This window comes from Oncorhynchus tshawytscha, linkage group LG16 (assembly GCF_018296145.1).
Source record: "Oncorhynchus tshawytscha isolate Ot180627B linkage group LG16, Otsh_v2.0, whole genome shotgun sequence".
NCBI classification, from domain to species: Eukaryota; Metazoa; Chordata; class Actinopteri; order Salmoniformes; family Salmonidae; genus Oncorhynchus; species Oncorhynchus tshawytscha.
Window position 1 is genome coordinate 14,798,346 of NC_056444.1, and position 13,961 is coordinate 14,812,306.

The following is a 13,961-nucleotide window of genomic DNA, read 5'->3' on the forward strand; positions in this document are numbered from 1 at the left end:
GTAACGGGATTATTGCAGTGATCTTCTACAGACTTGAAACTTCTGAAAAATAAAAGATCCTGTAAGGGGTATTTTGAAAGAGAAGTCTCAATGTCTAACCAAATAGAGTAGTCATCATTTGTGATCCAGTCAGAAATATAACAAAGTTGGGCACACCATTGATAGAACCTGGGGAGGGCTTCTTAAAGAAAAACTAACAGGTCTGTGAGAGCTGGAATTCTTACGGGTTGGTAGGTGATCAAATACTTATGTCATGGAATAAAATGCAAATGAATTACTTAAAAATCATACAATGTGATTTCTGGATTTTTGTTTTAGATTCCGTCTCTCACAGTTGAAGTGTACCTATGATAAAAAATGACAGACCTCTACATGCTTTGTAAGTAGGAAAACCTGCAAAATCGGCAGTGTATCAAATTACTAAACACAAACAGTCATACTGTATGTATGACTAAACAAAGCTATAATATAGGATAATTTGACCATAATGTTTTTTATATTTACTAGACCCTAATAACATTTGCATAGGATACCTTTATTGTGAAGGAAACAACCCAGAAGTTATTTCCCTTGGTCCTACACGTGTTTACATTTGTAAACTTCCCCTGTTAGAAATAATGCAATTTATCATGTTTGAATTTTTTATACTGGTGGTCGTGTTTTGATGAGAAACTTGCTTTCGATACCATCTATGCCTGGGTCACCTCTAAATTATTTGATTTGACATCAAGTTGGGTCGTCATTTACGAGCTAGGTATCTAGCTGTACTGTAGTCTATTGACATGATACATTGCAGATACCCAGCAGAAACTCCATGTTCTGTAGGAGCAGCATTTATCATAGGCGAGGAATAGAACAGTGAGCCTTCATTATCAACTTGCTACATTTGATTGTGGTGCTGGGTCCTTGGGATGAAACACTAATTCAACTATTTTCTATTAATATATATTTCAATGACTGAAGCATTCAGCAGCAACAGAAAGAGCTCTTCTAGATTCCCAGAGTTAACAATCAGATCATTGAGACATGCCACTTAAAAAACAACATTTATTTCACCTTTATTTAACCAGGTAAGCTAGTTGAGAACAAGTTCTTATTTACAACTGCGACCTGGCCAAGATAAAGCAAAGCAGTGCAACATAAACAACAGTGTTACACATGGAATAAACAAGCATACAGTCAACACAATAGGGGGAAAAAAGTATATATAAAGTGTGTGCAAATGGCGTGAGGTGGTAAGGTAATAAATAGGCCAAGAGTAGCGAAGTAATTACATTTTAGCAAATAAACAACTGGAGTGATAGATGAGCAAGTGGAAATACTGGTGTGCAAAAGAGCAGAAAATTAAATAAAAACAATATGGGGATGAGGTAGGTAGATTGGGTGGGCTATTTACAGCTGCAGCGATCAGTTAGCTGCTCACATAGCTGATGTTTAAAGTTAGTGAGGGAAATTTAAGTCTCCAGCGATCTTTGCAATTCGTTCCAGTCATTGGCAGCAGAGAACTGGAAGGAAAGGCGGAAAAGTAGGCGTTGGCTTTGGGGATGACCAGTGAGATATACCTGCTGGAGTGCATGCTACGGGTGGGTGTTATCGTGACCAGTGAGCTGAGATAAGGCGGAGCTTTACCTAGCATAGACTTATAGATGACCTAGTGCCAGTGGGTCTGGCGATGAATATGTAGCGAGGGCCAGCCAACTAGAGCATACAGGTCGCAGTGGTGGGTGGTATAAGGGGCTTTGGTTACTGAACGGATGGCACTGTGATAGACTACGCAGCAAACTGGATGCAGAGTATTGGAAGCTATTTTGTAAATGACAATCGGTAGGATTGTCAGTTTTACGAAGATATGTTTGGCGGCGTGAGTGGGGGCTTTGTTGCGAAATAGGAAGCCAATTCTAGATTTCATTTTGGATTGGAGATGTTTAATATGAGTCTGGAAGAAGAGTTTACAGTCGAGCCAGACACCGAGGTATTTGTAGTTGTCCACATATTCTAAGTCAGAACCGTCCAGAGTAGTGATGCTAGTCGGGCGGGCGGGTGCGAGCAGCGAATGGCTGAAAAGCATGCATTTAGTTTTACAAGCGTTTAAGAGCAGTTGTAGGCCACAGAAGGAGTGGTGTATGGCATTGAAGCTCATTTGGAGGTTAGTTAACACAGTGCCCAAAGAAGGGCCAGATGTATACAGAATGGTGTCATCTGCGTAGAGGTGGATCAGGGAATCACCCGCAGCAAGAGCGACATCGTTGATATATACAGAGAAATTGAACGGCCCGAGAATTGAACGATGTGGTACCCACAGAGACTGCCAGAGGTCCAGACAACAGGCCCTCCGATTTGACACACTGAACTCTGAGAAGTAGTTGGTGAACCAGGCGAGGCAGTCATTTGAGAAACCAAGGCTGTTGAGTCTGAGTCTGCCGATAAGAATATGGTGATTGACAGAGTCGAATGCCTTGGCCAGGTCGATGAAGATGGCTGCACAGTTCTGTCTTTTATCGATGGCGGTTATTATATTGTTTAGTACCTTGAGCGTGGCTGAGGTGCACCCACTTCATCAATGATCATCAGTTCAAAAATGTGTAAGGATTGTTATCCCTTAAAGCAGTTGCTAACAAGCTAGCTACACAATTTGTCACTTGAATAACAGTTTGTGAGAGTGTAGGCCAATTATGATTTCCGTATTTGTTATTGAATGAGACTAGTGTATTTGTAAGCATTAGTTTACCATTTTAAAAAAAGGTCCAAAGCCCTTTTAAATCTTGATATCAAATCATTTTGAGTAACAATGCAGTAACAATACACTACTGTGACTATTTTTTTGACCATTTTAAATTGTCAAACAAAAGAAAACATTTTTAGCATGAATTTTGCTACAACTGTCCAGGAGTGGTCTTGACTCTTTGTCATTGGACTATTAACTGTGTTACCGGGCAGGACAAAACTCCATCCTACAAAAAACAGGCTGAAATGTCAAACAGCTTTTACACTAAAAAGGGCATTATATTAATTTTCACAATTATTATTAGCAGAATTATTCCAACCTCAGTGTGAAAATATATATAAAATACAGAAATCTAGTTGTTGACTGCACTGGGCCTGTAATAATCTGAAGAGATTTATCACTATAACCTTATTGTCAATACTCCAGATATTTCCAGTTGTTGTGTAGATGAAGTTGCAGCGGAGCATGTAGGAGCGGACTGCATCATGCACTACGGGAGGGCTTGCCTCAGCCAGTCCAGAAGACTCCCTGTGATGTACGTGTTTGAGAGGAGACATGTGACTCCTCCAGAAAGCTGTACCCCGACAGACAGAGTCACATCATCCTGAACAAAGTCGACTATGCTCACATTATTGGTAATGTTTCACACTGACTTATGTCCCATTGTCTGAACTTCTTTTAGGACTCGGAAACTTTCAGTTTGTGATATACTTCAAAAAGGAATGTGAGCGATTAATACTATTTTAGTGACAGTTTTATAAATGTATTAAAACAAGATAGGCCATTTTCAACACCTTTTAGCAATGTATTTAATACTGGTTTAAAGCATGATAATGTCTGTCCTCAGATGATCTTCTGGAACATCTTTCCTCTGAGTATCCGAACATTGCCGCCTCAACCCTTCATGTGGACGGAGAACTTTGCTACAGTCACACAGACAACACAATGACAGCAGTTCTCCGTGTCAAAACGGTGATCAAGCCGTTTATCAGTTTGGTAGGCAGTTTGTTTTGAAATGTGGACAGACCATTGAGGACTACAGTGTGTTCGTTATTGGGCACGAAGGTGCAACGATGACAAACTTCATGATGACTTGGACTCATAGCTCAACAAATTCCAATTCAAGAAATCAATCTTCTGAGACATTTAAGGCCAGTATTATAGCATAACTAAGCTAACTGACAAAATAAAGGAAACACTAACATAAGCCGCATAGATTCTACAAGTGTCTGGAACTCTATTGGATGGATGCGACACCATTCTTCCATGAGAAATTCCATAATTTGGTGTTTTGGTGGTGGAAAATGCTGTCTCATGCGTGTTCAATTGGGTTGAGATCTGGTGACTGATGCTCTTTTGGGACCCCTCTTTCAAAGTCAATGAAAACTCTTCTAGCCATGGTAGCCAAAATAATGGGGAACTGGGCATTTTTATACATGGCTAAGCATGATGGGATGTTAATTGCTTCACTAAAGACATGATCCGGAGCTTTGGCGACTAGTAAGTATTTTTTAAACCTCCCGCTTTGGGCTGGATGTGACAGTGTGTAGCGGCTGCTCCAGTTTCAACTGTTCTGCCTGCAGCTATGGAACCCTGACCTGTTCACCGGACGTGCTACCTGTCCCAGACCTGCTGTTTTCAACTCTCCAAAGACAGCAGGAGCGGTAGAGATACTCAATGATTGGCTATGAAAAGTCAACTGCTGTTTTCAACTCTCCAAAGACAGCAGGAGCGGTAGAGACTCTCAATGATCGGCTATGAAAAGTCAACTGACATTTACTCCTGAGGTGCTGACCTGTTGCACCCTCGACAACTACTGTGATTATTATTATTTGACCATGATGGTCATTTATGAACATTTGAACATCTTGACCATGTTCTGTTATAATCTCCACCCGGCACAGCCAGAAGAGGACTGGCCACCCCTCATAGCCTAGTTCCTCTAGGTTTCGGCCTTTCTAGGGAGTTTTTCCTAGCCACCGTGCTTCTACACCTGCATTGCTTGCTGTTTGGGGTTTTAGGCTGGGTTTCTGTACAGCACTTTGAGATATCAGCTGATGTAAGAAGGGCTATATAAATACATTTGATTTGATTTAGTTCATACATAATCTATGAGCAGAATACTGCTCTTACCTCAATTAGCCATGAAATCCCAAGTTTTAAAAGCGACTGTTTACAGCCCATCGCCATTTTAGTGACAGCTAGCAACATGCACACACAGCAGAGTGCGAGAGAGACGTGAAAGAGAATGACGTGGTGCACATAGGATGCCATTTTTGGGGAACACTTTTAGCTTGTGAGCAATACTTTCAGAATTACTGGCTAAAAAGTAAACAGAAGTACCAGAAAATGTCTTTAACTCACACATTTACTCAAGTGTTTCCACATCTCTTTGTAAGAAGTATGCATATATAAAGGTTTATACAGTTCTTCCACGTTTTGTTATGTTACAAAAGAGGTCTGAATACTTTCCGAATGCACTGTATATGAGTCTTCAAAAAGAACAGAACCAGAACTGTTCAAATGTAACAGATGAAACTTTGAAAATGCGAGACCACATACTTGGACTTAAAGGAAAATTCCACCCAAATGTTTAAGGTCTCATACCGGCTGTATTTTAAAAGTTAAATATCTTGAAAACTTGATTTCTGACAGGCAAAACATTTTGGGACTATATCAACAATGGATTCATGAAACTGATAACAAATAATTATTTTAGGGGGGAGTTTTCCTTAAATGCACTCATCGCTGTTGTTATTATTTAATCACCAACAGTTTGCTCCATGTACTGTAAATCACAATTGAGATATGAAAAGAGTTATGTATGATTTTGTCATTCAAAATCTTTAATATAGGCTGCTGGATCAGTCATATTTGCAGACATTAAATGTGCTATGAAAGCTACATATACACACACACACGCACACACACACCAAAAGGTCCTGAAACTGCAATTCAGAATAGTCTGTGTCCATGCTATACACAATGTTTAATTTGTTTAACAATTACATAAAAATAACTTAGGTATAGCAGATTGTTCCTGAGGGAACCATTTGTGGTGTCAGATACATACAAGCACATACAGTTGAAGTCAGAAGTTTAAATACACCTTAGACAAATACATTTAAACTCAGTTTTTCACAATTCCTGACATTTAATCCTAGTAAAAATCATGATGCCATCTATTTTGTGAAGTGCACCAGTCCATCCTGCAGCAAAGCACCCCCACAACATGATGCTGCCGCCCCCGTGCTTCGTGGTTGGGACGGTGTTCTTCGGCTTGCAAGCCTTCCCCTTTTTCCTCCAAACATAACGATGGTCATTATGGCTAAACAGTTCTATTTTTGTTTCATCAGACCAGAGGACAATTCTCCAAAAAGTACCATCTTTGTCCCCATGTGCAGTTGCAAACCATTGTCTGGCTTTTTTATGGCGGTTTTGGAGCAGTGGCTTCTTCCTTGCTGGGCGGGCTTTCAGGTTATGTCGATATAGGACTTGTTTTACTGTGGATATAAATACTTTTGTACCTGTTTCCTCCAGCATCTTCACAAGGTCCTTTGCTGTTGTTCTGGGATTGATTTAGCACTTTTTGAACCAAAGTACATTCATCTCTAGGAGACAGAATGCATCTCCTTCCTGAGCGGTATGACGGCTCCCATGGTGTTTATACTTTCGTACTATTGTTTGTACAGCTAAACGTGGTACCTTCAGGTGTTTGAAAATTTCTCCCAACGATGAACCAGACTTGTGGAGGTCTACAATTTTTGTTGGGGGTCTTGGCTGATTTCTTTTGATTTTCCCATGATGTCAAGCAAAGATGCATGTAGTTTGAAGGTAGGCCTTGAAATACATCCAGAGGTACGCCTCCAATTGACTCAAATGATGTCAATTAGCAGAACTATCAGAAGCTTTTAAAGCTTTGACATTTTCTGTAATTTTCCAAGCTGTTTAAAGGCACAGTCAACTTAGTGTATGTAAACTTCTGACCAACTGGAATTGTTTCACAGTGAATTATAAGTGAAATAATCTGTCTGTAAACAATTGTTGGAAAAAATGACTTGTGTCATGCAAAGTAGATGTCCTAACCCAATTGCTAAAACTATAGTTTGTTAACAAGAAATATGTGGAGTGGTTGAAAAACGAGTTAATGACTCCAACCTAAGTGTATGTAAACTCAGTGTATGTGAATTCAACTGTAAAAAGAAGGTCAAACAAAATAATGCATTTCTATTCAAATATGTAGAAAACCTGGGCATGCTTGATTTGTGCTGGCCAAAAAGGTTATTAAAACATATAACACACTTTAACAATAACATGAAATAAATGGATAAATATCAGCCCAATGAAGAAAAGTCCTTGCTTAGGTAATGACGTTTCGGACCTAAATGCCTTCCCCTCAACATAAATATTGAAATCTGACTGTGTGTTTGTTTGGTGGTTTCCAGATTAGAAGACAAAGGCCAGGATTCAATCCCATATTGAGCTGAGTCAGCCGACATATGCAGTGTGGACCATAAATGTAGTTTCCACGAATGTAGGAACATTGCCTTTAAAAGGTGCATAGCTGCCAAAGCGTGATCGGATAGAATCCCGGACCTCATGCTCAAGGTAGAAATAACAAATCCCACAATCTCTATGAAGTCATTGTTCCTTATCCTGACAGTCATTTTACATTATTTATCTTTCATAGGAACTTCTTCCACAAAGGATGCCGGAAATATGCCAATCTTTCCGTTGCACTGTCCCTCAAACCAGTCTTCATTAACTGAAAAGAAAGTCATGAAAATGGGAATTGACTTTTGCTTCTGTATTTTAAAGGAAAAACATCCACTCCAAAACTGTTTCATGATTTTTTCTCTCACTGTTTTACAGTCCCAACAATATTTTGCATGTCAGCAGTCAAGTTTTTGAGATATAACCTGCCACATCATCATGATGATGCCAATTGCATCAAGGGATTAAAAACGCATCATTGTGATGTGACAAGTGACACTTTGCTTCTTGAAAATACTATATCTTCAAAACTTGACTGCTGACATGCAAAACATTTTGGGACTATATCAACAGACAACAAATTAAATAAATACCAAAATGTTGTTTTGTGGGGGGGGGTTTAAGAAAACATTAGATCGAGGCTTTTTCAAATAACAATTAAGTCAATGTACGCCTCTACAGCTATTAGAGAAGATACAGTTACTCTCTTGACACAAATTATTTTCCCAATGTCGAAATGGGGGCCTACATGAGAAAATAATGAAAATGGGAATGTACTATTGCTTCTGTAACCCTAATTCTGTGTTCTGTAAGACAACAGCAGGTTTCCATCTCTTCCAGGATATCATATAACAGAATAAAACACTGACACAACCAATTTCTGCACTGTGGAAATGGTGCCCCGCATCAGAGAAATGGGTAGCTCACCTTTGGAGAGAAGTAAGATGGTATCTCCTTGATGGAACTCAAGATCCTCTGGAGTTGAAGACTCATAGGAATGAAGCGCCAATAGGTGAGTCTGGCTTTGCAGCTGCTCACTCACTCCCTGTAGTGTAGATTACATAAAACAAGGGACATTAGTACACACATGATGACATCTGTCAGAACAAAGTTTTGTTGACTATTACATTTGTAAATTAAAAATCCACATAGCAAAAGACTATTATGACATCAAATATTGTATACAGTACATGACCATATTACCTCTTTGAGATCACACCACAGTGTTAAACGACCATTGTGGACACAGCTCCAAACATCTTCCATCCTTGTGTTCTCATCAATCACTTTTTTACCCGAATCTATTTGGGCATAGCTTGAGAAAAATCACAAAAACACTGAGCTTAGTTTTGTAATAGTAATGATTGTTGAAATAAATTGACGCCAATGTTTGAACAGTGCCATACCTCAAGGTGATTGCTGTGGCAGGGAGGCCCAGTTTGTTACCGATTTTCTCCAGAGTTGTTGTGTAGGGAAGTCCAGGCACCATGCAGATTGCTATGGTGTATGTGAAGTGCACTTTCACTACACAGAGTGAAGGGTCACTAAACTCTTCACTCTGGCAAGACTAGGGAATGAAATAAATGTACAATGATATTTCAAATGTATAAGCGTAGAGTACTGATAAACAATTGATATTTGCTTTGGATATTGCATGCTGTGAATCATGTCTTGAACTTGATTTTCAATTATTCTCATACCTCTGTTTTTGTGTCCCCAATGCTCTGATTTTCAGTAGCAGAAGCTGCTGCAATAATACCCCCAAAAGTTACGTAATTTGTAATAGGTGATGTTGCATTGCCAATAATTAAAATGTTTACTATACAACTTCCATTCCATTTTTACATAAAATATCTTTACCAGAATTTCTCTGAGGTCTATTCGGTGGTTCTCGTCTAGGTGGCCCTGGGATGTCATCCTTGTCTGTCCCATCCTACAAGAAAGCAATCAACCCATGTAGGGGGAATCAATTAACATAGCAATTGAGGGGTAAACTATATTTACCAGTATTTTGGGGATTCAACCTTTACACGTTAGAGTCAATGCCATCTTGTCATGAGGAATAAACACTATATTGACAGTAGAAATGTACCTGATCTTGCTTAGATGACAAGGTTATTTCCAAACGCTCCAGGAAATTATAAGGAACAAGCCCCCTCTAAAAATGTAAAGTTTAAATTAATTCACTGCACACATATCATTTGTTTAATACAGATGCTCATAATCAACCAAGTATGTTTGAGCATAATGAGTACAATAGATCCACATTTTTCATGCATAAAGCATTTTTAAGTGTAATGTTTGTACTCATACTCGCTCATTGAAGATGACAGAGGCCCAGTTGTCAGATCCTTTGTTCAGCACAAAGACAATGTTGCCAGGCACCACAGCTAACTCATCACTTGTCTCAGGGACAAACTCAAAGAGGACAGTGTGAGGCTCTCCCTCCAGAGCCCTGCGGGGGGCAACAGAGATATCCTACTTTAACTCATACCCAAATAATGCTGTTGAATCATTCTATGCTAGTATGTGGCCAAAGCATAAATTGTAGGAAAAAAAACCCACCTCAAACTTGTATCTCAAATAGACAGTTTTAAAAATGCTTGCTATTTCCTCATAGAACATGATGTCATTTTGGCACACTGGCTAAGCTGGCCAATCAGTGGTCTACTTGTGTGAATTAATATTTGTAATGACTGGTATACGCCCAAACCATTCTGTTTTTGGGGTACGGCCAAACCAGATATTGGAAGGAAAATTCTCACTTATATTGTAATTAAATATAGGTCATATTTCATAGAAATCTGGAAACACTGGACCGTTACTTTAAGTGTCAAACCACCCCCAGTGTCCCCTACAATTAACATTGAGATCACATGAACTTTACCTCAGAACTTCAGGCGCTTTTGGTCTGGTAGGAATATCTTCAACCTACTCTTACCGTCAAATAAATGGCACATCACATTACACTGAATATTCCTCCTCAATCAATTTCTTATTTTAATTGTTGACAGTTTTTAAAGACACTATTAAAACATCAAATCATATGAAACTTCACCTGTGGCTGTAACGGAGCAAAGCCAGAGAACTCATCCTGGAAGACGATGGAAGAAACAACCTGAGGATAGAGAATAAAACTGGTTCAACATAAAACAATACTTTATGACATGCCTACTTACTAATAACTTGCCAAATAGCTATCCTAAAGAAAGACCCAAGGCTATTCACAACTCATTTAAATTGCACATCTCAAACAAAGTAGGTACTAGACATGCATGTTGTAAAACACATTTAAAAAGTCGCAACATTTGGGCTGGTTAATATGCATGTTATGTTTTTAGAGAGAGATGATAGGGATACCTTAGCCTTGCCCAGGTAGTCCTTCTTCTCCAGTTCAGCTACATAGTTCTTGTTTGGCTTGAACAGCACTTTCGCCGGGACCTTAACTGGCTCAAATAGCTTCTGCTTCTATAAGGATTAACAGAGGACTTACATCTCCAACTTTGTTGAACAGTCAGACGCCGTGAAAATGCATAATAAATACACATTGAAACACTTCTCACACTACTGAGATGAGCCGCCTGGCCTGGTTACTCATCCACTATAGCTGCTGGAACAAACAATGTAAAAAAAATAATAATAATACAAAAAAAGTACATATCTAAGCCAGCACAGTATGGTTGAGGTCGACATTATAGTGTGAAAAAGGCTTGAGAGAGAGAAGGGCCACTGACCAGGATGCACTCCAGACCTCTGTCGATGTGGCTGAGTTTGGCCTCAGTCCTGAGATTCAGAGCAGTCAGGAGGTTCTCCTTGGCTTTCTCCCACTGACCCAGCTGAGCATGGGCCAGCGCCATGTTGTGCAGTACCTGTGGGAGTGATACCACTCAGACATTTGTTGATGTAAAATTACAGCTATACAGCACTTCCTGCCCAGGTCTCAAAGTGCTTTACATTGTAGCATCCACCTATGCACTTTTTTTGCTGTGTATACATACTGTGATGTTTTTTGGGATATGTTGCTGTTGATAGGTTGCTAAAATACACGTAACATATTCGATATCCAATCATTGTTACAAAGGCAAGATTTTCATCATATCTCACCTCACAAGCATATAATTTGTATCTCAGACCAAGAGGTTGGTAGTCGATCAGCTGGTTCCCCCTCAACTCCTTGAAGGCATGTTGGAAATCAGCAAAAGACTCCTCAAACCTGCAGGCAAAGTGAGGAGGTATCCAAGTAATTCACTATCCGGCTATAGGTAAAACACATATACAGCTGAATAATGTAGAATAAATATGCTACGTTTAATTGTACAAAACGATTATCAATTTTAAGAGACATTTCACAATTTAACTTCACACCAGATGATGTCAAATGTTTCCAGATGAAGTCATCGGAAACACTTATCCTCTATAAAATCATAGAAACTCACTGTTTTCACATGCTGATGTTGGGGTGGTCCTGATGATGGATATGAACAATTGTGAAATGTCCCTTTAACACTCCATTCGAAAGAATGGGATTCTATTTTTAAGCAATTATAATGCATCTAATCACTCATCCCTAATATGATAGATTTGTCTTGCCTTTCTTTTTTGTAGAATGTCAACCCCCTTTGAAAGAATGCAACAGCCAAGTGTTCATCCTTTCCGATACATCTGTCCAAAGCCTGTGTGATATTCAGAAAAACTTAGTGACTTCCTTCCAATCAAATGGTACCACAAGCATTGTGTACTCAAACTAAACTTCCCCTTTTTCTGTGACTTGCATTTTTGAAGTGTAAAATAACATTGAATTACAATGTGATAGTAACTTTAACCCTTAGATGTATTGATTTGGTAAAAACAGGGAAAGAGAGAATTGTCTTTTAATTAATGATGAAATTTGGTTAAAACTGCCATACCTTTTCAGCTGCATCTAGGTTCTTATTGATCAAATGTAGGCAGCCAATGTTGAAAAAGATTTTGGAGTTCTTTTCCTGGATGTCCAGAAATGTTCCAAGGGCAGCTGCGGAATCCCCGCGTTCGAAACAGGCCACTGCCTCATCCCACTGTTTGAGAGTGTTCACAAATGTCATGGTTCCAAATAGAGTCGAGGCGCTGAGCTACAGTGATATGACGAGAGAAAAGTGAAACCACTCTTCTTATACTGACACATTTCCCCCACAGAGGTAGGAAGGAAGTGTAATGATTACGCAGAATCGCAGTTCCTTTTTTCTCTCCAGTCCGTTTAGTGTTGTAACAGTACGCCAGGGTTGAGGGTTCAATTCCTACGATGGACCAGTATGAAAAATGACACCTTTTTTTTTTTAATCGCTCTGGATAAGATTGTCTGTTAAAATGTGAAATGTGTTGGCTGCAACAGTGCGTATAAAGAGGCTAAACATAGTGCTTGAAATAAACATGCATTTGCAGGGTTGCCAACTTTTGAAGAAAGCTTAGCGTGAAATTTTGCCTAAACGGTTGTCTGCATCTGTTTTAAAGCTAATTTCCAGCAATTCTATGGATTTTTACATGGTTTAGGCCCCATGACCAGGGTGGGGGGAAAATACAGGTCAGCTGTATTTCGAATGCTTTGAACATTAAATGAACACTCAAAATTCTACGACTTTGTTACTTTTGGGGGATGCCATTTGAAGTATGCTCATATTTTTTAAAACATTTTATTTAGGTGGTTTGAGACTTTATTCAGACTGTAATGAAATTAGATGGGAAAACGGGCAAATGTGAGGAACAGTGGGAAGGTCAGTGGGAATGCTCCGCACAAGAAATACTCATATTAAATGGTTGGTGGCAGTGGGTAACCAAATCATAGATTGCAGTCTTCTTGTCCATATACTGCTTTCAAGGTAAAGACACAAACATTTTGTATTTTATAATTTTGGTGAACTCTTTAAAATAGGGCTGGAAGAAAATCCTGCTTGCTCTCCAGGAGGGTTGGCCACCCCTTATCTATGTTTCCTAAGTGCTAGGTGTTTGAAAATGTTCTTGTTTTAACAATACATTTCTCAATCACCAAACCTTCAAATAAAATCTAATGAATATCAATATTCAGGGGGTTTATGCCTACTACTTGAAGATCCTTGCCATCATCTGACTCTCCATAGACAAGATAAATGATGCGTGTTTAGGAGTCTCCCTCTACTATCTCTGCCTTTCATGTGCACTATACTAAAATGGCCTGAAGCATTTCATATCCATCCAATGCTTATTGGTAGGACTTAATGAACATTGTCCATGAATAGCTTGCAAAAAGACTTCACCTCATATAATTCATTTTCAAAGACACAAGTAGACATATCAGACACTGGCAATATTGTGAAGAAGTGGAATAATACATTACTGTAAGTGTGGGGAATAACAGTGGTGTTGTTGCTGGCAAGCACACAAATGAACTTTTATTTTAGCCCTTTGTTAAGAATGAGAATTGCTCAACTGATCACACTAAATAAAGTGCATTGGTAATAAAATCTCCTGAAGACAAGATTACCCTAACCAAATAATTGTTATATTCATTGTCCCCCCTCTAGAATCAAACTTAAACTTTTGGGTTCACAATCTGTTTGACAAAATTATTTTTCTAGTTACAAATCAGGTCACCCTACCAATCTTCCCTGCTATAACAGACTGTATGTCTATCTGCTGCCTTTTCGATGTCACATACTAAATGCCAATCACCAAACGAGGGGAATAAATCGAGTTTAGTACCAGCTGTTAAAAGGCTGCATTCTGCAATAGG

General features: G+C 39.1%; 1 protein-coding gene across 2 annotated transcripts; it reads right to left on the reverse strand.

Moving 5' to 3' along the window:
• Nucleotides 1-6,802: 6,802 nt before the first annotated feature.
• Nucleotides 6,803-12,354, reverse strand: LOC112234054 (neutrophil cytosol factor 2-like). Of its 2 annotated transcripts, none has more exons than XM_024402021.2 (15): nucleotides 12,127-12,354; nucleotides 11,810-11,892; nucleotides 11,324-11,432; nucleotides 10,954-11,088; nucleotides 10,580-10,687; nucleotides 10,278-10,337; nucleotides 10,107-10,150; nucleotides 9,533-9,674; nucleotides 9,312-9,377; nucleotides 9,080-9,152; nucleotides 8,920-8,963; nucleotides 8,626-8,786; nucleotides 8,423-8,534; nucleotides 8,147-8,264; nucleotides 6,803-7,490 (listed from the first exon to the last, which is right to left on the reverse strand). In XM_024402021.2, exons 1-15 carry the CDS (start codon nucleotides 12,298-12,300, stop codon nucleotides 7,399-7,401), a joined length of 1,521 nt encoding a protein of 506 aa, XP_024257789.1. In that variant the 5' UTR covers nucleotides 12,301-12,354; the 3' UTR covers nucleotides 6,803-7,398. The 2 variants fall into 2 exon arrangements, with proteins under 2 accessions (XP_024257789.1, XP_024257788.1); XM_024402020.2 differs by having other exon boundaries at nucleotides 6,804-7,490; nucleotides 8,920-8,966; nucleotides 12,127-12,352.
• Between the last annotated feature and the right edge of the window lie 1,607 nt (nucleotides 12,355-13,961).